The sequence below is a fragment of the Cuculus canorus genome, chromosome 18, assembly GCF_017976375.1.
Source record: "Cuculus canorus isolate bCucCan1 chromosome 18, bCucCan1.pri, whole genome shotgun sequence".
NCBI lineage: Eukaryota > Metazoa > Chordata > Aves > Cuculiformes > Cuculidae > Cuculus > Cuculus canorus.
The window spans coordinates 12,483,807-12,507,737 of NC_071418.1; the positions used below are offsets into that span (position 1 = coordinate 12,483,807).

The 23,931-nt window shown below is 53.5% G+C and overlaps 1 protein-coding gene across 7 annotated transcripts in view; it reads left to right on the forward strand.

The window, feature by feature from the left end:
- SEPTIN9 (septin 9) overlaps window positions 1-23,931 on the forward strand; it is a 141,964-nt gene that overhangs the window by 106,149 nt on the left and 11,884 nt on the right. For 6 of the 7 annotated variants that reach the window (XM_054083274.1, XM_054083272.1, XM_054083275.1 and 3 more), the window contains 4 exons: window positions 19,560-19,751; window positions 21,320-21,448; window positions 21,842-21,923; window positions 22,761-22,898. In XM_054083274.1, coding sequence (XP_053939249.1) covers window positions 19,560-19,751; window positions 21,320-21,448; window positions 21,842-21,923; window positions 22,761-22,898 — 541 coding nt within the window. Of the gene's footprint in view, window positions 1-12,520; window positions 12,583-19,559; window positions 19,752-21,319; window positions 21,449-21,841; window positions 21,924-22,760; window positions 22,899-23,931 lie in introns of those variants that run through there. The other variant, XM_054083278.1, reaches the window with a different exon arrangement.

The window sequence follows — 23,931 nt, forward strand, 5'->3', positions numbered from 1 at the left end:
AGCCTTGCCCCAGCCGGAGGGTGCAGATGTGGTTGTCTGCATTCATGCAGACAGTGGGAAGGGGCTGCTGCGGGCTAACGTGTGGCTGTTCCGGCTTTGTTGGAGATGCTCTTGTGTTACTTTCCATGGGAAACGTTTCTGTAGCATCATGGGGAGCGTGTCTGGTGATGTAAGGCAAGGTTGACAGGCCGTGGTCGCCTCTCTCCTGGGTTTCTGCTCTGGAAGTTGGTTTTAAATTGATGGGGAATGAACCTCATGATGTTTGATGGCCCCTTATCCCTATTAGCACTGGGAAAAACCCATCTCTTGAGCATCCTTGTGAGCAGGGGTGGGTGGAGCAGGGCACGGGGCCAAGGAGGCACTGGGGGAATCCTCTCCCCAGCCCTTTTCTGTATGATAAGATCTACAGGCAGACTGGGGCCAGAGGAGCATCTGGGCTCTGATGGGGTGGGTATTGCTGCCTCGTGCTCGTGCTGTGGCTTTGGGCACGCATTGAGCTTTCGGGGTGCATTGAGCTAACTACGCAGGGTTTATTGGAGATTTTGTAGTCTGGGGCCAGAGGGCACTGAGAGAGCATTGGGTCTTCTCAGTGCCTGTGTGGGAAGTGCTCCCCCAAAGCAGCTTCGTCTCTCTTCTCACCCAGCACGCAGGCAGTGACCCCCAGACCCAAGCTGCAGCCTGTGCCCCGTGTCCCTGCCTGCGCGAGGGGATGCTCGGCGGGGGGCACCCACAGTCCTGGGGACACCCTCATCCCCCATAGGAGAACAAGCGAGGGGGTGCACTGCAGCATGCTCTGGGGGCACCCACAGCCCTGGGGACACCTCTTGCCCCCAAAAAATCCCAGGCAGGGTGATGCACTGTGGGGCGTGCAAGAGGCACCCACAGCCCTGGGGACACCCTTATCCCCCAGAGGAGAACAAGTGAGGGGATGCACTGCAGAGTGCTCTGGGGGCACCCACAGCCCTGGGGACATCTCTCAGCCCCCCAAAATCCCAGACAGGGTGATGCATTTTGGGGTGCGCTGGGGACACCCTCTACCCTCCCAAAAAACGAGGCAGGGGGACGCAAGAGGGGTGTGCAAGAGGCACCCACAGCCCTGGGGCACTGCCCCCCCCCCCAAACCCAGGCAGGGAGGTGCTCTGCAGGATGCTCGGGGGGACCCCCAGCCCTGGGGACACCCCCAAAGCAGGCAGGGGCTGAGGATGCTCAGCGCTCTGCCGGGGAATGTCGAGCCCTTTCAGCGGGTTCGATGTTGGGGTTCTCCCCCCTGACGGCCGCGGCACGGGGGGGACGGAGCCTCTCGCCTCTCCCCGCCCCCAGCGCCTCTCCGCGGCTTTGCTTTGCTCTTTAATTGGCTCTTTGGAACCGGCCCGGCCCGCTCCTCGCTCCCCGCCGGGGGCCCTCTGCCCCCCCGAGCCTCGGCCCGGCTCCCCGCAGCCCTGGAGACATTTTTTCCCCCCTCCCTTTCTATTTTCTTTTTTTTAAATTTCGGTTTTCGTGTTCTTTTTTATTTCCTTTTTCCTTTCGCTTTTTTCTTCTTTTCCTCTCTTTTTTCTTCTTTCCCTCTTTCTCCCTCTTTCCCTCTTCCCCTCTTTTTTCTCTTTCCATTTTCCCCTTTTCTCTTTCCCTTTTCCACCTCTTTTTTCTCTTTTCCTCTTTTCCCCCTTTTTCTCTTCTCCTCTTTTCTTCCCCTCTTTTTTCTCTTTCCCTCTTTTTCCCCTCTTTTCTCTTTTCCTCTTTCCCCCTTTTTCTCTTTCCTTCTTTTTCCCCTCTTTTTTCTCTTTTCTCTTTCGCCCTCTTTTTTCTCTTTTGTTTCTCTCTTTTTCTCTTTCCCTCTTCCCCCTCTTTTTTCTCTTTTCCTCTTTCTCCCTTTTTTCTCTCTTTTGTTTCCCTCTTTTTTCTCTTTCCTTCTTTTTCCCCCTCTTTTTTCTCTTTTCCTTTTTTTTTTTCTTTCTCCTCTATTTCTTTTTTTTTTTTTCCCCTTAAATTTTAATGGCACCTCCTTGTTCTCCTCTCTCTGGTCATGGTGGCTATTTGCACAGTTTGTAGGAGATCAGGAACACTATGTTTAAGTCTGTGCTCAGTTTTGGGCCCCTCACTATAAGAAAGACATTAAGGGGACTGGAGCACATCCAGAGAAGGGAATGGAGCTGGGGAAGGGACTGGGAACAAGTCTTTTGAGGAGCGGCTGAGGGACCTGGGGTTGCTTAGCCTGGAGAAGAGGGGGCTGAAGGGAGACCTCATCGCTCTCTGTAGTTCCTTGAAAGGAGGCTATAGCAAGGTGGGTGTTGGTCTCTTCTCCCAAGGAATGAGTGGTAAGATGAAAGGAAATGGCCTCAAGTTGCATCAAGGGAGGTTTAGGCTGGATATTAAGAAAATTTTTTTTATTGAAAGCAATGAAACGTTGGAAGAGGCTGCCAGGGAAGTGCTGGAGTCTCCATCCCTGGAGGGGTTCAGAAAATGTGTGGCTATGGCGCTTCAGGACATGGTTTAGTAGAGATAGTGATGTTGGGCTGACGGTTGGACTGGATGATCTTAGAGGTCTTTTCCAGCCTTGATGATTCTGTGATTCTATGGTTCTAAGTAACATGGTGGGAACCCTCTGGACTTGCTAAGAACACATTTTTTCTCGTGTGCCTTAGTTGGGCAGAGGCAGGGTGGTGGGCACTGGCAGCCCAGGCAGTGTGTGCCCTGAAGCAATCGCTCTTTTCCTCATGTACCCTGAATACCTGCTGTCACCTGGCACCTTTGCACCCCTCGGAGGCAGCCGGTGGAGTTTGACCCACTCACTGGTCCTCCCCACAGGCAGCCTCTGCGCAAGAAAGGCTTCGTGCCAGAGGATTTCAGCCCAGGCTGTTTGTATCCATCTCTGGTGTGACCACACTTCATTCAGAGAAGCAGCATCCGGGAGGGATCTGTGCTGATGTATTCAGAGCTGAGACCATCTCTGGCTTTGTGAGGGCAGGTCAGGGCCAGGGGAGCAGCTGGGCTCCGATGGGGCTGGGGTTGCTGCCTCATGCTGCAGCTTTCGCTGTACACGGAGCTGTATGTATAGGGTTTCTTGGAGATTTCATAGTTTAGGGCCAGAGAGCACTGACAGAGCATTGTGCTTGCCCTTCCATAAATCACAGGTCATTACATCTTGCCCCAAACCCCTCGTGGAGCCACAGATGTCCAGCCCTCCATGACCTGAGCAGCCACATGCCCTGCACAGCATGCTGGGCTCATCGCTGCTTTCAAGGGTGAACTTGCATGAAAGCATAGACCGGAGGAGTGCAGGAGCATCCTACTGTAGCGCCGGGCAAGTTTTGGGTTAAATATCCCTTGGGTTAAGCAAGTTCCTTAATTTTATTGAGTTTTCCCTGCTGTGGATGCTGGTTGTGGCAGATGGAGCAGACCGGTGGTGCAGCTTAAGGGTGGGAAGAGATGTTACGCCGCTGTTGGAGGTGCACTGGTTTGGGTCCTGGGCTCCCCAGCACTAAGGACTGTTGGTTGATTTGACCGAATTCCCTTGTGAGGTAGGTGTGCCTGAGCTGAGTGATGGGAGATTTGCATGTGCAGGCAATGCTTGATTGAGCTTTGGTTTTGAGAGGAGTGGCGGCTCAGGCACCATCCTGTAAACAAAAAGTATGAATTGGAATTACCTGTTAATCCCTAAGTGCCGTTATCCCATGCAGATGTGTTTCAGATTATAGGACACAGCATCCAGGAGGAGGGCAGCTGTCCTGGGTGTGTGTCCCACTTACAGCCATGCTACCAGGGGATCCTGAGTGCAGTCAAAATCGTGTTAGGATAGGAAAAAACAGTCTGAAGCACATGGAGGGCTGCAATATGCCTTGGAACTGTGATCCCTTCAGTGCTTTTGTAGTTGCAGTCCATGATTTTCCATGTTGAGAGCAAAATACCTGCGTGGCTGTGTGGCTTGTGGTTAGCTCGGTGAAGTTATCAAATGTGTTTGACCTCACAAGTCATTAAGCACTTGTATTCTTGCTGGTATATGCTAACTATAGCTTGAGATATGCAGCTGTGACAGGGTCTAACGGCATGGTGGCTAATAAGCCAGCAGCAGTGGTTCCTGGACACCTCTCCATGGAGATCCCAGACTTCCTCTCTCTGAGCACAGTGGAATTTTTATAGCCTGTGGTTTTAAATGCTGTGATTTCCGTATGGCTGTGACACCACGTCCAGCGCTGTTGAAGATACACTGGGGCTGGATGAAACCCACACTGGAGATGCGTCTAATCTTTGCTCCAGTAGGCAGGAAAGACTGGGCTGGGAAAGGGAAGAACAGCTCTCCTGGGGTTATGCCTGCTGGGTGCTGTGACTTGATGTCTGAATACAACTACACTTATACAACTTCTGCTACACTCATTTATCTCTAGAATTTCGTAGGCGCTTTGTGGATAAGTGTGTGGTAAAGCTAGCTCATTTGTTAAAAAATAATAACAAAAACGGGACTGAAAGGGTTAATTTTGCAAATACAGCTCACTGGCATCCTAGGAGTGCCTGTCCAAAGATCCTGTGGGCACGTGGCTTTTCAAGGTGGCATTTCAAGGTAAGAGGAGGGGGTGGGGTGGTGAGAAGGAGCTGTGGCCGAGGAGCTGGGCTGGCAAACCCTGTTTGCTGCAAGGGTGTAGCTGTCAGTGCCGCACTGTAACACAGGGAGGGATGCAGCACCCTGGAAGCGAACCCTTGTATTGGCTGGGAGATGAAGGCAAAGATGTTCATCTGCATCTGTAGTGTGTGAGAGCACCGTCTGCTTCCCAGCAGCATCCCTAGCTATTTTCCCTAGGGTCTCCATCCTTGCCAGGAAGAGGCAGACCTCTGCCATTAAACCTTGAAGCTCTCAGACTTATGCTGGCTCACACTCATCATCCCACGAGGTGGTCCCCAAAATGCCAGGCAGTGTTGGGATGCTTGCAGGGCTCTCCCCATGCACCCTCATTGCCATTGGTGACCGCTGAGGCAGGGTGCGGCTGAGCATCGTGCCGCGGGGATTCAGCAGTGGTGCTTTCTCCAGTCCCTGGTAAATCACATGAGAACTGGTGCCGAGGTCTGGCTGTCCTGGAAGCGATTTGGGGCCATCAGACCTTGCCAAGCTAAGACGTAGATGTCACCCCGTGTCCTGCTGCAGGGACGCTGCTCCTCCACCCTGCTCTTGTTTCTCATGAACTTGTGGAAAAGTGATTTCTGTTCCCATTTTCTGGCCCCTCCTAAACTGAACTAACACTCGCTAGGGATGCAAGACTCACTGGAGGGGTTCAGTCAAGCGGGGCTGTAAAAGCCACATTTTCTTTGGGAATCGGATTAAGGCCCCTTCTTCTATGCTGGGCGGATGCGGGTGACATGAAGTCTCTCTTTGTCCTGGATGGTATTTCTGGCCCAGCTGCAGAGAGTTAACCCTTTCTCATCCCACACAATCCTGGTGATGAATGGCCCTTTGCTAAGCAACAGGACCTTTTCCTTGGCAGCAGTGGGTGGAAGCAGGACTGTGGGCTGTGTCCTCTCCCCCCTGTACAGCCAGGGGCTGAAACAGCAAAGCCTTGATGGCTGGGTAGGGGACCTGCCCTAATGCTACTTTTTCCTGCTTTTCTTTGATGTCTTTTCTCTCTCCTTTTATGTCTATTTATTTATTCAGATGAACCAGTGGAAAGGGAGATGTGCCCCAGTGCTGCACTGGAACCACAGTCCTCTCTGTGACTGGGCAGTCTCATGCTGCCTGGATGGCCTGGAGGGTCATGGGGATGCTAGTGGGACAGGGAGGGGACAAAAGTCACAGCAAACGCAGAGGCTGGGCCAGCTGGCAAGAGCTGGAGAGCTGTTTGTGTGCTCCTCGGAGAGCAATTACCGAGGCAGTGATGCTCCCTGGGGTGGCCCTGCCCGGGCAGGGGCTCGTGCCCAGCCAGGCTGCGAGCAGGAGCATCCCTTTGTCTGGAGAGCTGGAGGACTTAATTACCGGTCTGTAGCGGGGCGATTGCAGGCAGGAAGCACTCGTGTGGCTCCAGGGAAGCCCCTGGCTCCCTTGCCCAGGGTGTGAGGACGTAAATCCATTTAGTCCTTGGCTGTGGGTGAGCAGAAACTAAGGCCATCTCCTGGCCATGCCCTGGGGACTGGTGGCTGTCAGCATGTCATGCCACGCTCCCAGGGCTTGGATCCCTTTCATTTTTTCCTCCACTGTGCCACATTGCTGCATCACCTCGGATGATTCCTCTGCATCGCTCCTCAGCCTCAGCTTGGCTTATTTATTTATGCAAAAGCCAAATTGCAGCAGGGATCGTCCTTTTCTGGTGGCTTGGCAGAGGCACCCAGCTCCAGCTCCCTGCAGTGCGGATCCTGTGCAGGGTTGGGGCAGCTCCTGATAAGAGCAGAGCAGGGATTTCCCCCATGAGAGGTGCTGGTTCTCATCAAAGTGACAGCAGGAGGAGTTTGTCAGGCTTCCTGGAAGCAGTGGGCTTGCAGACCACGGGTCTGAATTGTCCCCCTACCCCGCTGCTCCACTGAGTGATAGGACATGATCATCCCACGGCTGATGGAGCGATGCAGCCACCTCCCAGACACGACCCCAGGAGCAGATGGGGATCGAGCAGGACTCACTTATGGTGCCAGGAGCTGCAGGGAAGCAACACATTTCTCTCCCAACCGTCCTCCTTCTCCGCCTCATCCTCCTGACCTTTCCCCATCAAAATACAAAGCGCTATTATTCGTAGAAAAGCAGTTCCATCAGAGGAGACAGCTGGCGCAGCGAGCAGCTTACTGGGGATGGGTTGCTATTAATTAAGCTGCAGGAGGCAGCTTGGCAGCTTGAATGGAGTTTTCCTTCTTTTCAAGGTTAGGGTGCCCTAAATTCTTTCTTCTTTACCTCCAAAGGGAATTTATAGGTTTGAAAGGGGAAGCACACAAAGGATGGAGAAAGGCCCTTTATGCACAGCTTACATAGGCACATATCCCATCACACTGCTGGTGATGAGTGTGTGCAGAAGGTCTGCAGGGACCCTTAGGAAACCCCAGCATCTACTTTGCAGCTTGGTGGGTGCGGTGACCCCCAAGGATGTCACTGCCTGGGCACTCACCTGTCTAGAGGAGAGATGCCACTTTGGGGGAAAATGGCAGTTAAACTACTTGAGCAAGTTTGCTTGAGCTGTGGCATGACCCAGGCAGCCAAATTCTTCTCTCCATACCATTTCTCCGTGCAAAGATGATTTATTTTTACCAAACTTATCCTCTGTCCCTGCAGCTGAGTCTGTTTTGACTGTGCTGCTGGTGGTGAGAAACAAAGGCACTGGTGGAGGAGTGATGGACCGTTGTGAGGTGCCCCATGGTGTACGAGGACGTGCTCCCCTCTCTCTGCAGAGCAGGATACCAGGGGTTGGTGGAGCAGGGCTCTGGGATGCTGCTGAGCGATGTGCAGAAGATTTTGCTCTACCTTTTTGAGAATAATTTGTCCTTTGTCATAGTCTGCCTGGGGGGTAGATTGTGCCCTGGAGGAGGAGGGATGAGGATTACGCCTAAAGAAAAGGCACCAGCCTAGGAGTGATGTGTGTTTCCTCTGGCAGGGCCAAGCTGTGCCATATGCAGAGCTCTCCTGGTTACTCGAGCCGCAGCGTTTTGGTGCCAAGGCAGACAGTGATCCCCCCTGAGCAGAACCTATGCTCAGAGCTGCAGCATGGGGGTAGTTGCCTGCAAGATGCTGCGTGTGCTTTGCATCTCTCTGAACCCGCACATCAGTGGCCAGAGCAGTGCCCCTTGCAAGGGGTAGGGCTGTTGGGAGGAATGCTTTTTTTTTTTTTTTCCTTGCTTTTTTCCAAATATTTGTGACCCCAGAGTGGCTTCCCAGCACAACCCACTCCCTTCTGGAAAATGATGGATTGTTGAAGCACAGCAAGGAGCCTCCTGCCCTCCCTGCTCAAGTGAGCAGAGGCTGCGGATCCCCTGCAAAAGAAATGTGCCAGAGGAAGGGATGTGGCTGCACGGGCACCACTGGGTGTGATACTGGGAAGTGAGGCACGGCCTCCCTGGGGACTGGGATGTGATGCCGGGAAGTGAGGCATGGCCTGCCTGGGGAGCAGGTGACTCATGGCAAAGACACGGTGCCAGCTGGTTGGTAGCGTGTGAAATATATTATCCCTTCCTTCCTTCCCTCCTGGAAAACAGGAGCAGGCTGGAGGAGCCCCCAGTTTTTTGTGCAGTGGGAGCAAGAGTGGTTCATCAGCCTGGGAAGCTGACGCTGCTCCTGGTGCTGTGGGTGATGTGAATTCATCAAAACAGCCATGGTTCAATGATTGTGGCAGGCTCTGCTGCTCCTGGCCAAGGCATGGAGGTCTTGATGGTGACTGCTCCGTGTGCTGGTCAAGGGTGTCCCTGCCTACAGGGCCCTGAGATGCTCCTGGCAGAGCCTGCATCCCATAGTACCTACTACTGCACCACTATCTCTTTCTAGGGAAATTCAAGCCACCAAATAACTCCTTTTATGAAGGAACTAGTGTGATACTTGCAAAGATGCCTCTCTGACATTGGCTGCTCAGAGAAGCTGATCAATGCTAAAAGCCAGGTAGCTTCAAATTAAAAAAAAAAAAAAAAAAAAACCAAACAAAAAACCAGCATCATCTATAGATTTGAGAGTCCAGTCTGGTCAGAAGGGAGGAAATATCATTGTTCTGTAGGTCTTGCCATTACCGACCTTTGGGAGAGTTACCTTGCATGTTCAGAAAGGACCACAGTGGGTATCTGCCAGAGCCTTTCCTGGTCGTAACACCTGCAGACCTGCAGCCGGGCCCTTAGGCGAGTGTTTGGTTTGGTTTTAGAAATTCATGGTGATTTGGGATCCTTTCTGCTCCTGCTTGAAATGATGGTGGATCTTTCAGTGTTAAAAAAAATAAATTTTGGTCTTCTGGTCTGCAAGCCCACATCCTTTTCTTGGTTACGCTGCCTTCTACTGAGCTTGCTGGTGCTTTACCAAGGTCTCTGGATGTGCTTTTCCTCCTGCTATTGATCTGAGGTTATAAATACAGCTGGCAGGATTTCCAGCTGTCCATCGAAGTCATTGGGGACTTGCAGGTGGTCAGCATTGCTGCACTGTTAAAACAATAAAAAATATTTACTAAGCCCTAACGCTGCACTTTTAACTGAGGGTCAGTGCAGTACGAATTGGAAATGTCACTTCAGCATTCCTGCGAGAGAAGCTGTCCTGCTTGTCCTCCCCATGCTCAAGGGAGTTAATGTTTTCTTATAGCTGAGGAGCTGAGGGTGAAACACTTTTGTTGGCAGCTCTGCAGATCTCCCTCGCAGGCTGGCTGATCCAGGTGAAGCTGTCTTTGCAGATCTCAGTTGTTCCTCAAAGCTGTGGTTGGAGTTGGAGCACACACTGGCCAAGGGCAGAGCATCAGTGCTGCTGGGGTAGAGCAGGGGTGGTGTGGCTGTGGAACAGCCCCGCTGCTGGCAAGGTGAAGGACAGTGGTTGGGATTTCTGACAACACTCAGGTACTGTGGAAAACATCGCTGCAGATCTGCTCCTTCTGCTACCTCCCAGCCTTCCCTTAGCATCACTGCTGGACCACCGGTGGACCATCTTCTCCACTGAGCCCTACCAGCCCTGTTCGAATGGGAGGGCCCATCCCAATGCCCTGTGCTGTGACATGGGGACCTGCAAAGATGTCAGATAAAGTGAGTACAGATAGGACTGTGTGAGTGTAAGGCAAGCAGGAACCTTCCTTTTTATTTTGGATCAGTTGTAAGGCCAAGAACTGGATCTGCTGTTAGTTTGAATCCCTTGGTACGACTTGGAGCAGCAGGAGAGCCTTACTAGAATTGCTCCTTGCCTTGACTACTATTTTTTTAAGGAGAAGGCAAATGACTTTGTGATTTTAAAACTCTGAATGGGGGATTTGGATGCAGTTCTTGTCTCTAAGTTTTCTGCCTGACTTTGGGTGAGCCCCTTAATCCTTCTCCTGTTCACCTGCCCCTTAAGGGTAAAGAAACATGTGGTGGGAGAACAGGTATGGCAGAGCCCTGCTCTCCTTTCAGGAACAGAGAGGTGCTCCTCTAATAACAAACCCTGGAGGTGGCTATTTGTCACTCTGTGAGTGCCTCCTGTGTGCAAACAGCCCCAAAGCCACCCAAGAGCCTTCATGAGAACAAGCACAGTTAGCAAAGACTGATGACCTTATTTGCTTTGAGGCCAAGGATGCTCCTTTGTTGTCCTTCTGTGCTGTTCACTCTCCCATCTCTGGTCATTTGTGGGAAGGATAAGATACAAGTTGAAACAAAATATTTTCTACAAATTCATCTGAAAAACAACTTTCACACAGGGTGAGCTCCCTTCCCGATACAACTGAGTTTGCAGAACTTCCGTGACCACGGGGGAGCTTTATATAGTTCCCCCCCGCAGTTTCAATATGGAAAAATAACGCTGAGAGCAAAGCATTGGTTCACGTGGCCGAGCTCCCTGTGCTCGCCCCTCTGCTGCTGGTTTAGGTTTGGGCAAGTGGAGGTCGTGCTGGATGTTTTAACACCTGCAGAGTGTTACAGATGTGGTTAAATTAATGGCAGACTCATAGTATCGTCAAAGCCTACGTGCACCTGAGATTCCCCCCTTTATTCCCGTGCAAGCCCAGCACCTGAGTGAGCACAGTGGAGCTCTGCAGAGCCAGGCTGAGCTGCCTTGCGGCTCTGCTCTTGCTTTTTTCCAGCTGATGCAAGGCTGGAGTAACTTGCAAACAGACCCAGCTGCTCCTTGAGCAAGCCCAGTTTGGCATCTAGAGCTGGATTTTCCTGGAGATTAGGGAGATTAAAACACTAATGCCCACTGATAGGGGTTACAGCTTTATTAAGTAATAAAAAGTGGTGTAATCCAGCAGAAAGCCTACACACAGCTGCAGCGTAAGCAGATTGAGACTGGGTTTCCTGCCTGGGTGCTGGGGTGGCGTTGCTCAGAAATTGGTATTTGTGGCACTTGCTGAAGTGGAGTAACGCGAGTCTGGCCCTGCTGAGCACCCATCATGTCCAGGGCAGCCTGCGCCAGCCTCGCTGGGCATTGCGGGGAGGGGATGCTACCAGGGCGGCGCGTGGCGGCTGTGCAGGGTGGAGGAAGAGCTGTTGTTGCCAGCAGTCCGGAAGGAGAAAAGGAAGGTGACAGACACTTCAGAGCCGCGGGTGGCAGGGCAGAGTGGGCTGTAGGTGCTGGCAGCTGGGTTTGCCTCTGGAACAGGAATTCGACATCTGCTAGTGATACTGATAACAGATCAAAGAGGATGGACAAGTACTAGCCCCTGGCTTGTGGGCTGTGCATGGGAAATGGAGTCCTTTGGGTATTGAGGACTGCAAATGTGCAAATCCTTCTTAACCCTTTCGCTATCCAGAGGCCTTTCTCTGGGAATGCAGATCTGAGAACTGCAAGGAACTGGGGAGAAAAATACTCTGAGATCATAGGATAGGTCAAAGTGACATGTCAGAAACACAGATTTGAAAGAGGCTTTACCCTTTCTGCTCCTGGCCCTGCAGCCTGGTGGTGCAGACCTTGCTGGGCATTCTGTGGCTGCCAAGCAGCACTGAGGGGGATTTGACCCACGCCAGAATGTGCCATGACCTCGTGCTGCTGGTGGGAGCAGTCAGTGGTGCAGCTCACCTGCCTGGCCCATCGCTGCGTACCTGCTGGGGCCCTTCTTTCTGCTGGTGGAAGAGAGGTAGTGGTGAAGATCTGGTAAGCAAGATATGTGGCAGGAAGGGCTTGTGGGGACAGATAATGTCTCTGTTCAGATTAACTGACATGATTTTAAAAAGCAGCCGAGCTGGTGGGTGTAGGCTGTTGCTTGGACGCGAGATGTGGCTAAGGGGCTTTCACCCATCTGCAGAGTGAAGAGAGCCCATGGTCAGCGGCGTTAGCACGCGCTGGAGATAGGTTTGAATCATAGAATGGGTTGGGTTGGAACGGACTTTAGAGCTCATCCAGAATCCTAGAATGGTTTGGGTTGGAATGGACCTTAAAGCCCATCCAGTTCCACCCCCTGCCATGGGCAGGGACACCTCCGCCTGGATCTGGTTGTTCCAAGCCTCATCCAACCTGGCCTTGAACACCTCCAGGGATGGGTTTTGGTCTGTGCTGGGAGAACTTGGGGATGCTTCAAAGCAAAAGGCAACTTTCTGCGCTGGCCGTGCCACAAGGGCTGTACTCAGTGCCAGGGAAGGGGACGTGCCCTTGTCCCTTCATCCCTGGAGCGGCGGGATGGACCGCGGGTCCCCTGGGGACGGGGCTGCGCTGGGAGTGCGGAGTTGGTCCCGGCCTCGCTCTTTCCCTGGGGAAGACCCCGGCACCGACCCATCCCCCATCCTGCGAGCTCCGGGGGGGGAGGGACAGCGTGGGGCATCTCTTAACTTCCAAGAGCCCCACCAGCCCGCAGGGAGGGATGGAAACCGCCCAACGCCCCGGGAAGCGGCTCCATCCCCTCGGGCCGGGCTGGAGGGGGGGAGGGGAAAGCAGGGTGGTGGTGGGGGGAGAGGAGGAGGAGGAGGAGGAGGAGGAGGAAGGGCGATGGGGAGGAGGCGGAGCAGGCGGGGAGCCGCCGGCTGCTGGAGCCGCTGCCGCCGCGGGTGAGTCGCCTGGTGCCCGGGGGCGGGGGCTGTGCGGAGGATGGGGGGGCTGGAGAGGGGGGCAGATGGGGGTTTGGGGGCGAATTGTTGTCGGGGGGAGCCTGAGGAGGCCGGGGGAGGCGGTGGTTCCCGCGGAGGAGCGCGGACACCCGAGCCCGAGGGGGTGGGAGGTGTCGGGATCCCCGGGCACGATACGGGGGGGGATCCTCCTGCACCCCCCTCGCCCCGCAGGAGGGGCTGCTGCTGGGGGGCAGCCGGGCCGGCGCTGTCCGGGATGAAGAGAGGCTGTGTCGGGGGGGGAGAGCCTCCTGCGGGGCCCTCTGGGCTCCCCCCGCGCTGCTGCCGCTCCCGAAACGGGTCTGAGGCTGTCTGGGACTCGCTGCCCCGCGGAAAAGGGGGAAAAGAGGCAAAACAAGAAAACAAAGAGGGAAAAAAGCAACAAAACCCCCTATATTCCCTCTAAGAAAACAGAATAAAGCAAGAAAAAAGTCTCAAACGAAAAACAAAACAGAAAAAGTTGAATTAAAGACTCGAAGATGTGAATCCCCCCCGAGGTCCCGGGACTGCCCCCCTCGGGGTGCTGCTGCCGTGCTTTGCTCTGTGCTGGGGCTGCAGCAGCGGCGCGCTCGGGTCAGCCCGGGGCACCCCCGTACCCGTGCCGGGCCCCGGCGGGGGGACCTCCTCCCGCGCGCTCTTTCGGGCACGCGGCGCGGCCGCAGCTTGGTTATAGCGCTCCGCGGAGAAGGGGGGGTGAGAGGTGCGTGCGCTTCCCGGGGGACGGGGAAGGGTCTCCGCGTCCCTCTGGCGGTGAACACCATTGCCCGGGGTGGGCAGGGGCTTGAGAGGGGGTCCCCTCCCCGGACCCACCGGGGAATCCCCTTTGGGGGGTCCCTGGAATCCCGGCCTTTTTGCAGGGAGCGAGGGCTGCACGGATGTTTTGCTTCGCGGGGGGGTTCTTGGAGTGGCTTTTGCTGGCGTTGGTGTGCAGGAGAGTCCCCCTGCGACGCGCTTGTTCCCCGCGAGGCCTCGGGTCAGCTCTCTGCCCATCTCTTGGTCCATCCCTGGGGGAGCTGCTCATGGAGGGAGACGGGGCTGCATGCCCAGAGATCTCTGCATGTCCGAGCCTCACGGCTTGGTTTGCACGACTGGCATGCGGGCAAGGCTTGGGGTTGTTGATGTGATCGTTACCTTCCTTTTAAGCGTCTCTGGGCACACAGGAGGAGAGCAGTGTAACAACTCCTCGCGGGTCTCTGTAAGTGGTTTAGAGCTGCTGCCACATGTTGTTGAAGAAATGAGGATGTCCGACTGCTGACTGGGCTGCAAGGGCTGGCACGGCTGAGCCGCAGAACGGCGGTGGTCGGCTTCCTGCTGTACCTGAGCAGCACTTTGTGAGTGATCGAGGTTGTGTCCGTGTGAAGCTGGGACAGTGGTTTGACCTCTGGGATGAACTCGCTGCATCCCAGCCCAGAAATGCCCATGACTGGAGCCTGTGGCAGCTGGAGGGTTAAGCTGGGAAGGGAAGCAGCCCTGGAGCATCCATCTCTTGGAAAGGAAAGAGTGAGTGAAGGGTAAGCTGCAGAGGATCGTTTCCGGAGCAGGAAGGGGGAAGCACACAGGGTGAGTGCGGATAACTATCTACACAGCTATGCACAGTGTGTGCCTGTGGCTCGGCACTCTGGTCCTGCCTGGTTGCCTACCAAAGCGCTCACTCCAGAGCAGGAATTGCTGCCTCCTTTTTTGGATCTACAGAGATGGATTTCCCCCTCCATGTGAATAGAATGCTTCAAGGCTGGAGCATCTTGTGTGCTCAGGAGGCACCTGGCCACCTCTCTGACAGCTCTTGGGTGGATTTGGTCCAATGAAGTGTAGTTAAGCACTCTGCTATTTCTAGGCTGTGTCTGTTGGCTCTGGGACGGAAATGCAAGCTGAGAAGGAAACGTAACTGGTTGGCAGGTGGGCCTGGGCTGGCAGTCAGCCTAAAACCATAGCCTGGTGCCCAGGAATGCGAGCGGACAGGCTTTAGCTCAGGCCTGGCTGTGACAGCTGACCTCAGATAATTTCAGTTGACTATTGGAAGCTTCCCTTAGTTACGGTTTGGTGCTGTAGGGTCTGTGGTGGTGGCAGCTCTGCCTGCCAGGGTGAGCCCTCTGCCGGGGCACTGGCCACTCCCCTGGTTTCAGACCAACCTGTGCCTTGTGTTCCCTGGTTCCCATGCACCCGTGTGGACCAGAATGGACCTAGACCTGCTGTGTTCAACGCTGTGGGATCCTGTGGTGGCTCTAACCAGGCAGCCGAAGAAAGCAACAGTGTCTGGGCCACGCTGGCTGTGCATCCGGCCCTGGATTTGCTGCCTCCCTCCCTCCTGATGCCTCCCGACTTCTCCTTGAAAAGGAAAGCTGTGGCTTTTCCACCTCGCCTGCAGGTTGGATCTGTTTCCATACCTTGTGGTCACCAGTTCAGTGCGCAAAGGGGAGAGGCCCCAGAGGGTGTGTGTGCTGCTGGCCAGCTGTAGTTAACCAGGAACTATAAATTCACTCTTTGGTTCTAAAAACATCTCTGTCACACCCTACAGGCACAATTTTGTAAGATTGTTGCTCCCCAAAATTGAAATAACCTTTAGTCCACGCTGCTCCCTCAAAAACACCTGTAAATGCTCAGATGCTCAAGAAGCGGTTGGGTTTTCACACCCCAATATACCACTGTTCGCTGCTGTGAATCTTCCGTATTTGTGTGAACCCATCCAACAAATCTGGAAGCCGATGGTGTTTCCAGTGTCTGGTGTGTGAAGGGAAGGAGAATTACCACCACTGCAGCATCCTGTTCTTTTGGGTGCTTGTAGTTCTATGGAACTGGCTGCAGAATCACCAAAAGGTGGCAAATGCTTGGTGCTTCGTGCATCCAAGGGATGTTTCTTTGATTTACCTCACAAGCATTAACATTTCTGCATTTCTGTGCATCCATATAGTCTGCAAATGGTTGGAATCTGGCAGTGGGTGGCAAGTGGCAGAGGTGCAGCCTCCTGGACTCTCTCTGTTGGCTACGTGCAGCCACTGAGCACCAGAACTATGATGAGCCTGGCACCAGGATCAGCTCTGCCCTGCTGGATCACTGACATCCCGCTCCCTGTGCATTGCTGGAGCAGAGCATAGAGCTACTGGTTTTGACTGGGAGATGGTCTCCTATAGATCCTTTTCCCCGACTCCTCGATGAGGACTGCCAGCCCCAAGGTTCAGGGTTTTGGGTGAGCGCACAGGCTGTGTTTGCATCCTCTTCCCGCAGCTGGCCTGGGTTGTTGCAGCCGTGTGGCATCAGTGCAGTGTTTCTAAGCTCTCGGTTTGCTGGTGGCCCATTGCCATCAGTGTTTTGCAAAGCCCTTCTCGCTGCCGCCCGTGCATGGTGTCCCGCTGGCTTGGGGAGCAGGGAGCTTCCCGGGGGGGCTCCCCAGGGCTCACCTCCCTGCAGGCTGCCTTTCGTCTCCTGCTTCACAGATGTTGGGATTGGCTCACGTCTGATGTGCATCAATTACAGTGCAACAGCCTTTGGCAAAATCGGCTTTGGAGCAGCTGTCCTGAGTCAGCCTGGCACCCGTGCTACAGCCATGGGTCTGTTCCCGCTCAGTGCAATGCTGCCCTGGTGGTATCAACATCTCCTGTGCCCACATGTAAAGGGTTTCCCTGACAGAGGGGGTCTAAATATGGCACAGGCGCGTGTTTCTGTGTGCTTTGTGTTTATCCAGGAACACGCAAGCTGGAGGGAGCTGCAGGCTCTGGGCTGTTTGTCCCCATCAGCAAAGCAAGCAGCCCACATGCTTCCCCAGCCTCGCTCCCCATGGGGGGACAAGTAGCTGTGTTTTGGTGGTGCTGGTGAAGCAATGGTGTGTGAGATCTGATCCTGCTCTTGCCGGGAACTCATTAGTAATCAGGAATTCCTGACAGTGTTGGGTGTTTATTAATCCATCTCTCCTTGAAGTGCTCTGGAAGGGTTGGCTCAGTGATGCTGGCACCGAGAGTGCCACGGGTTTAGCACTGTCCCCACAGAGAGTGCAGCAGGTCAGACAAGTTCTGGGCATTCACTGCTTCTGCTCTGCTTTACCTCTAGGATCTATTTTAGACAAGTGTCTGCTGGGAGTGTTTCCCACTACTGAGCACAGCATCCTCGTGTGCCTGTGCCACAGAGTGGTCCTGCGGTTCAGCCACATCCTGCCCCTGCTGACACAACCCCCTTGGAGCCAAGTGGGGTGCTGGAGTCCTTGCTAAGAAAATATCAGCTCTGTACTGGGAAGCCAAAAAGAAAAGTGAAGGTCTGGGCTGCAGCGTTTCCCTTGGGAGACTGCTGGTGCCTTCAGGGCACTTGTGTCCTTGCACCCCTGCTGTCCTGCAGATGCCCCTGGTTGCAATATGCTCATTTTTATTTTATTTTTTCCCAGGTGCTAGAAGCAAATGTCCTTTAAATCCCTTTTTCTCTTCTGTTGAGCCAAAACAGCGTGGGCCGCGCTGTCGGCTGTGCTGCTTGAGCGCTTCCTGTGTGGCAGCACGCCTGTGGGCTCCCCAGTGACAAACCGCCTGCCATCGCCCCACGCTTCCCGTGGCTTTTGTCTTGCTGGGGGAGTCCCGAGGCCTCCTTCTCACGCTGAAGGCGACGTGAGGAGGCAGCACGTAGCATCTGCTCCCTGTGCCGGGGGTGAGGTTTGCCTGCACATCCCCCTGCCCAGTGAGGGGGTCAGCCCCTTCTGCATGCTGCTGCCTGCTCCTCACTGGGGCTTGGTGGCCCAGCAGCAGCCAGGATGTGCTGGAGGTACTCCCGGCCTTTATCACAAGCAGAGGGTGGCTTTCTGCTCCATTTGATTGGTTTCTACGCTTCTCTGTGCATGTTGCTGGACCTCGGCTGCACCAGGCTGCTGTCCCATGGGGCCGGCATGCTTTGGGCTCTCCCGCATGACAAGGGGTGCCTGCAGGACTTAAATCAGTTGCATAACCCAGCGCTGCTGCCTGTGGCAGCATATTTTCCACCTAATTTAGTCTTTTTACTTTTTTTTTTCCCTAGTGGTACGTAGGGTTTTTTTCTGCTTTTGCCTTTGCTGTTTTGGAATGGGTTAATTTGGGATCTGTGGTGAGACCCTGGTCACGCCGGGCTGGTTGGCTTTGCTGGGGACAGCGCGTTGCAAGCTGTGCAGTACCCTGACTCCGTGTGTGCCCTGGGAGGGGTGTGTCGCTACCATGAGTGTTGGCTGCGGTGTTTTTGCTCTCTAGCAGCTCTGTGAGTAACACTGGTCTGTACAGCCCAGGACTGAGTGTTGGAAAAAAGCGCTCAAAATGACCCATTGGTCTTTGAGATCAGTTCTGGGTTTACTTTTTATTATTTATATATATTTTCTCTACTTGGCCTGTGTCTGAGCATGAGGGAGCTCGCTGTGCTTGCAGGAAACAAGCACTTCCACCTTGCAGGCTCGGGTCTGATGCTGCTCCCACAGCTCCTGCCCATCGCTGGAGCAGAATGGGTGATGGGCTTGTGTTTGGAGGAGCCCCTTTGGACCAGCCACACTCCTACAGACAAAGCCCGATGGAATGGGGGAGGGAAAACCAGGCAGCACCTCATTAAAGGCCAGAAATAACAGTGGGGTGAGGAGATGAGCTGAGAGCCGTGTTCCTGTGTGAAGGAATGAGGATGGGGACTTTGCAGTAAGTCCTTTACAAATAATAAGGCTTTCATTGTTAATAACATAGTAAATAATAATAATATATTTTTTAAAGTGTCACAAGAAATGAAAATGTGTTATTTCATTTATTTAATGAAAATAAAATGTGTGCTTAGGCTGTTGGTGGCAGAGATCCTGACGTCAGTCAGCAGCGGCCTGGGATGGGGAGGGCTCTCAGAAATCTGTTTTCCTAAAACATGCCTCTCCATGCCTGCATCACAGGAGGTCACCATGGCTAATACCTCCAGGACTTGCAGAGACCAGGCTGACCTTGTGCATGCTCTGCCTTCAGGATGTTTGCTCTATCTGCTGTGGGTGACACGGAGCAGCTGGGGTAGAGTGGGAGCAGATTGCATCACCCGTTAGTGCATCAGGAGCAGTTTGTCGTTCCCAGCGCAGATGCTGCTGCCTGAACGCCATGGGGAGCTCCTCGGTGTTTGGTACGAAGGTGTTAAATGAGGCAGTAGGTATATGTTTGCTTCTCCTGAGGTCCTTTGCTACCTTACAGAGCACGTGGAGCACAAGAGCCACCTTACAGGGGAGATAAATGTCCTGACTCCATGGGAAGCTGAAGGATTTAGGTTGCTTGGGTGGATATTGGCAGAATTAGAGAAGGATCATGAAAGCTTCGTGTCTGCGTGGGTGTTGTCTGGTGTGACCCGTTTTGATGCAGATATGTTCGGTTTTGGTTTTTCATCGAGAAGCGAGCTGAAGCCAGCAGCCTCTGTGCTGCGTCAGCTGGAGCTCGAGGAGGGCACATGTCTGTAGATGCTGAGGACTGTGTCTGCAAAGCCGTCCAGTTTCCCGAAACGTGGCCATGAGGCATTCCCACCAGCAATCTGCAGAGCGCTGTAATTACAGTGGTGTGGAGGAGTGGGCAGGCTGTGAAGGCTGCAGGCCTTTGACAGCAGTGCCTGGGCACGGGGCTGTGTTGCTAAAAGCCTTCATCACTTACTAACTAAACTCCTGGACTTTTCTCAGCACTGGGTCCTGCTCCATAGCAGCAGATTAGCTGCTCATGGGACTTGGTGTGTCTACTCCCCCCATAGCAGCATCCCTCTGTTGCGGCAGGCTTGGTGCTATGAGCAAGAATGCAGGTGAATCCAGGAAATTAAGACAAGGAATCCCAAATTTTATGTAATTACAGGTGAAGGAAGATCCCTCATGCCTTCTTCCTCTTATCCTTCTGGTGCCGTGATTGCTTTGTTCCTGCTTTGACGCAACAGACGGCTCCTTTCATTCCCTGTCTGCCACACCTGACAACCTTCTCTTTGCCTGACAGGTCCAGAGGCAGTTCCCAGCCACGTACCCGGCATGACAGACGTTCCACGGGATGCTGGCCCCAAGCAGGCAGCGCCGACGCGGCCGGAGAAGCCGGCTGCGGACTTTGGCTACGTGGGGATAGATGCCATCCTGGAGCAGATGAGACGGAAAGCCATGAAGCAGGGGTTTGAGTTCAACATCATGGTTGTTGGTGAGTTTTCCTTCCATACCTACTGCCCACAATGTGCTCAGCAAGTTTTTTGTGTTCTTCTGTGATGATGTTTGTCCTCGCTGAAGTCCGTTCAGTAGCAGCAGCTCAGGTAGAAGTCAGCAAATCCCTCTTCCAGGCAGCTGACTTGAATTCAGCTGTCCTTAAAGCTGACGATGTGACATGGCCCGTGGTCCTGCACATTTTCCTGTGTCTCAGGGTGTGTTAACCATAGGAATGTCCTGGAAGGGAACACCTCGAGAGGTATCAAGACCCATTGAAGCCTTGCAGAGAACTCCCTTGCCAGCTCTCCTGAGAGCCCTGCGCTGGTTTGAGCAGTCAGAGAGCACAGTCGAGGCGCAAGGGGTTCGCTGGTATACCAGAGCCCTGATCTTTGCTAGCATTTCCAGCAGCTGGGATAAAACTCCTGCCTGTGAGTTTTCTTGTATTTAGGAGATTGTGCTGAGCAGCTCTGACAGCAGATGCCACCATGGTGCAAGTACCACGGAATAAATGCTCTGTATGATTTACTGGTGGGGATCAAGACCAAGAAGAGGGTTTTGTATAGCGAGGTTGTTTGGCTTGAGTGGTGTCTGCTGCTGGTGGCTCCTTTGAGGACCTGCAGTGTGGCGCAGGGGAGAATGAGAGCGTCCTTGAGGGTGTCCACGTGCAGAGAGGGCTGGAAGGTTGTATGCCCAAATCCCACTGCTCTTTAGGTTTCTGAGGCTGCACGGTGGATGGGATGAAGGAGCTTTTTTTTAGGTAGAGGCCACTGGCTGCACTGCTACTGCTCCAGCTGCTCTTCTCCTGGGAAAGAGGGATCAGAGCACTGGTCCTGAAAGTCTGCAAATGAGATTGTGTGAACTGAGCCCCCAGTTCCCTGCCAGAAGATGCGCCCGTCCCTCCATGAGCAAGCTGTGCTGTGACAGCACCTCGGCTTTCTGCTTTGCAGATGCAGAGGGGTGTTCAGGAAAGGGCCTGGCTTTGCCTTGGCAGCTCTGTGTGTGGTATGAAAGTCGGTGCTGCAAGGCGGCTGGAAAACATTGTTCTTCCCTTGGCAGGCTCTGGGCTAACTGTTTACAGGCTGGGGAATTTGTGGCAGCATAAACAAGCTGAGCTCTGGCCCTCCCAGAAGACGCAGGGAGGGATGCAAGAGGAGCAGCACCTTGTGGGATGCCCCTCGGGGAGGGCATACTCTGCTAAGCCTGGGAGGCAACAGTCAGCCCTCATCCTGTTGCATTTCTCCAGGGGATGTTCAGGCTTCTAGAGATTAGTTTGGCTCCTTTATTCCCATCCAGTCTAAGTTGTGAGTCCTTGTAGTGTAATTGTGGAAATCCATTTTACAGGTGGGAGATGCATTGCCAGGGAAGGCACTTGCTGCCCACAGCATCCTCCTGCCTGGGGTGGAGGACTTGAGCTTCTTGAGCCAGGGAAGCTGCAGCTGCACCTCTAGCCTCCCTCCTGGAGATGCAGTGGATGTTGAGTCTGTCGGCGTCCCCAGTCTACAGCCCCTGAAAAAATAGCCTGGAAATGAGTGAGTGCTGACTGTGGCTTATCCTGTTCTTTTCCAGGTCAGAGTGGCTTGGGGAAATCCACGTTAATCAACACTCTCTTCAAATCCAAAATCAGCCGGAAATCTGTACAGCCGACTCCAGAAGAGCGGATCCCCAAGACCATTGAAATAAAATCCATCACTCATGGTGAGGCTCTGCAAATCCCACCTGGTGCATTGGCTTTTGGTCTTGTTCTGCCTTGAGTCTCCAGGGACACGTGGCATTGTGGACCTGCACTAAACCTCCACTCTTGTCTGTCTGAAGGGGCTTTTACCATCCGGAGAAAACATTTATTTTTTCTTTTTCCACTAGCATAGACTTAATTGTGATTGAAGGGAATAAACCAGTTGGCCGTGGGGTGGCATTTCAGGGCAGACAGGGCGCTGCATCCCTTTGGAGGAGGGCTGATTCATGACAGTTAGAAGATGCATTTCTCCCCTGGGAACAAGCTCCAGCCCTCTAGCTAATTTTGGGAGGGTACGCTTGGCCAGAGCACCCATTGACACTTCCCTTACACACTGACTTTCATCTCCGTTTCAGAAATTGAAGAGAAGGGGGTTCGCATGAAGCTAACGGTCATTGACACCCCAGGCTTTGGAGACCACATCAACAATGAGAATTGGTGAGCTGGTGACCAGTGCGGAGGGAAGGTGGCCGAGCCCCAGGGCATCCTGACCTAGACCTGGTGCTGAGGGGCATAGCCTGGTCCTGTGCTGCCTGCGTGCTGTGGGGAGCAGGGGAGAGCGTTGTTTTTGGTGGCAGCGTAGTGCCATGCTCCCCAGGACTGATCACAGACCCTGTGAGAGCCCACAAACATCCTGCTGTTCCGGCCATGAGATAACCTTTGTTTTGCGGCTGGGAGCAGCTGTCTGCTGGCGTGGCCGGTCACCGGACCTCGCTCATGTGGCTCTGAAGGCTGAAGTCTGGCAGGAATCCCTGGGAGAGTGGCTGGTTGTATGGGATGATCCCCCTGGGCCGGGGCAGGGCTGTCCTGCCTGGCTGGTGGCAGCTGCCTTCTCCTTGCCGCGAGCTGGGCTGGACTTTGTGGGGTTTGATGCTCCTGTTGCTCCTGTACCACAACACGGTGTGAGGAGCCAAGGGATGCTCCCAGCCCTGCCCCCTCAGCAGCCGGGTCCAGGGGCAGAGAAGGGAGGGCTTTTAAGTCATTCATTTGCCTCAACCAGCCAGCTAATGCCTTCCTGCTGCTGTGTGGTGAGTTGCTAAGCAGTGAACATGTGAGGTTTGTGATTTCCCTCCTGAATGGAAACTTACAGGAACTAAAACATTCCCTGTGTGAGTGTGCTTTGGTTTTGTCTGTTTGATTTATGGGATTCTTTAAGATGCAGAGCATCCCACTACTCAGCAGACTCTGGTTTGCACACTCAGGCCAGGTGGAAGGCTCAGGGTGGTCCAGATCCCTCACTCAAACTCAGTGTCCCATGTTCCTCTCTCTCTGCAGCTGGCAGCCCATCATGAAGTTCATCAATGACCAGTACGAGAAGTACCTGCAGGAGGAAATCAACATTAACCGGAAGAAGCGGATCCCCGATACGCGAGTGCACTGCTGTATATACTTCATCCCAGCCACTGGCCACTCGTACGTACCCTGTCGTCCTCGCTTGCAGTTTTGAGGCTTCCCTCTCCTGTGTTTGATCTCGGGCAGCTCAGCCGTCAGGGTCATCCTTGGGATCCTGTGGGTTTTGGGGCTTTATGAGCTTGAGGACGATGTGAAGCTGTCCTTCTGAGAGCTGTAGCATCCGGAGCCCTTGGAATAACACAGCAGAGCTGCTGTACCCCAGAGAAATGTGGTGTTTACTCTTCCAAGGTACCATCAAAGCCTCCCTGAGCTCCGGTTAGCTGCTTGATTTGCTTTGGACACCTTGCTTGCTCAACTGAGGATGGAAACCAGTCGCTGAGCTCTCAAACTGGACAGAGAGGCTGCCTTTGCAAACAGAACATTAATTTCTTGTGCTGCGCCCCTGCTTTTGTAAGGAGAGAAGCCGTTTTTCCTTGTGCTGCTTTGTAGGTTGTTTGACTAGTCTGCAAGTGAGTTGCAGTTTATTCAGTGTAGAGCTCTCTGGCACTTCTCAAGCGACAGCATCAAAGGGCTAGATCTCACTCTATATTTTTCTTTTTCTTTTTTTCATCTAGGCACATAGCCCACAGTGAAAATCTGGGGTGCTTAAAGTGTCTTAAAAAATGCGACTTAAAGTATCACAACATAAAACGAGACCCAAGTTTCTTTTTGATTTGTGTCAATTGCTTCCACTTCTGGCTCTGTCTGTGTGGGGATTTTTTTGGGTCTATTTTCAAAAGTAAATTTAAGCCGCCAGCACTGTATTAATGTCAGCTTTTTCCTCTTCCCCATGTAGAGATTTATTCCAATAGAAAAGACTTTGTTTTGCTTCTGTCAGTGGGTAGACCAAAAATGCATCCTTTGCTGGAATAAAATGACTGCATGGGCCAGTTATGCTCTTCTTGTGTAACCGGCTGTTGGTTGGGAGCAGAGGGACCCGGCAAAGCATTTATGGTTTAATACGATAAAGCAGAAAACATTTCAAAGGGAGATGACATTTTTAGGCCAATCTAGTGTGTTGTCCGGCTTATCTCAACCCCAATCTGCAGACCCT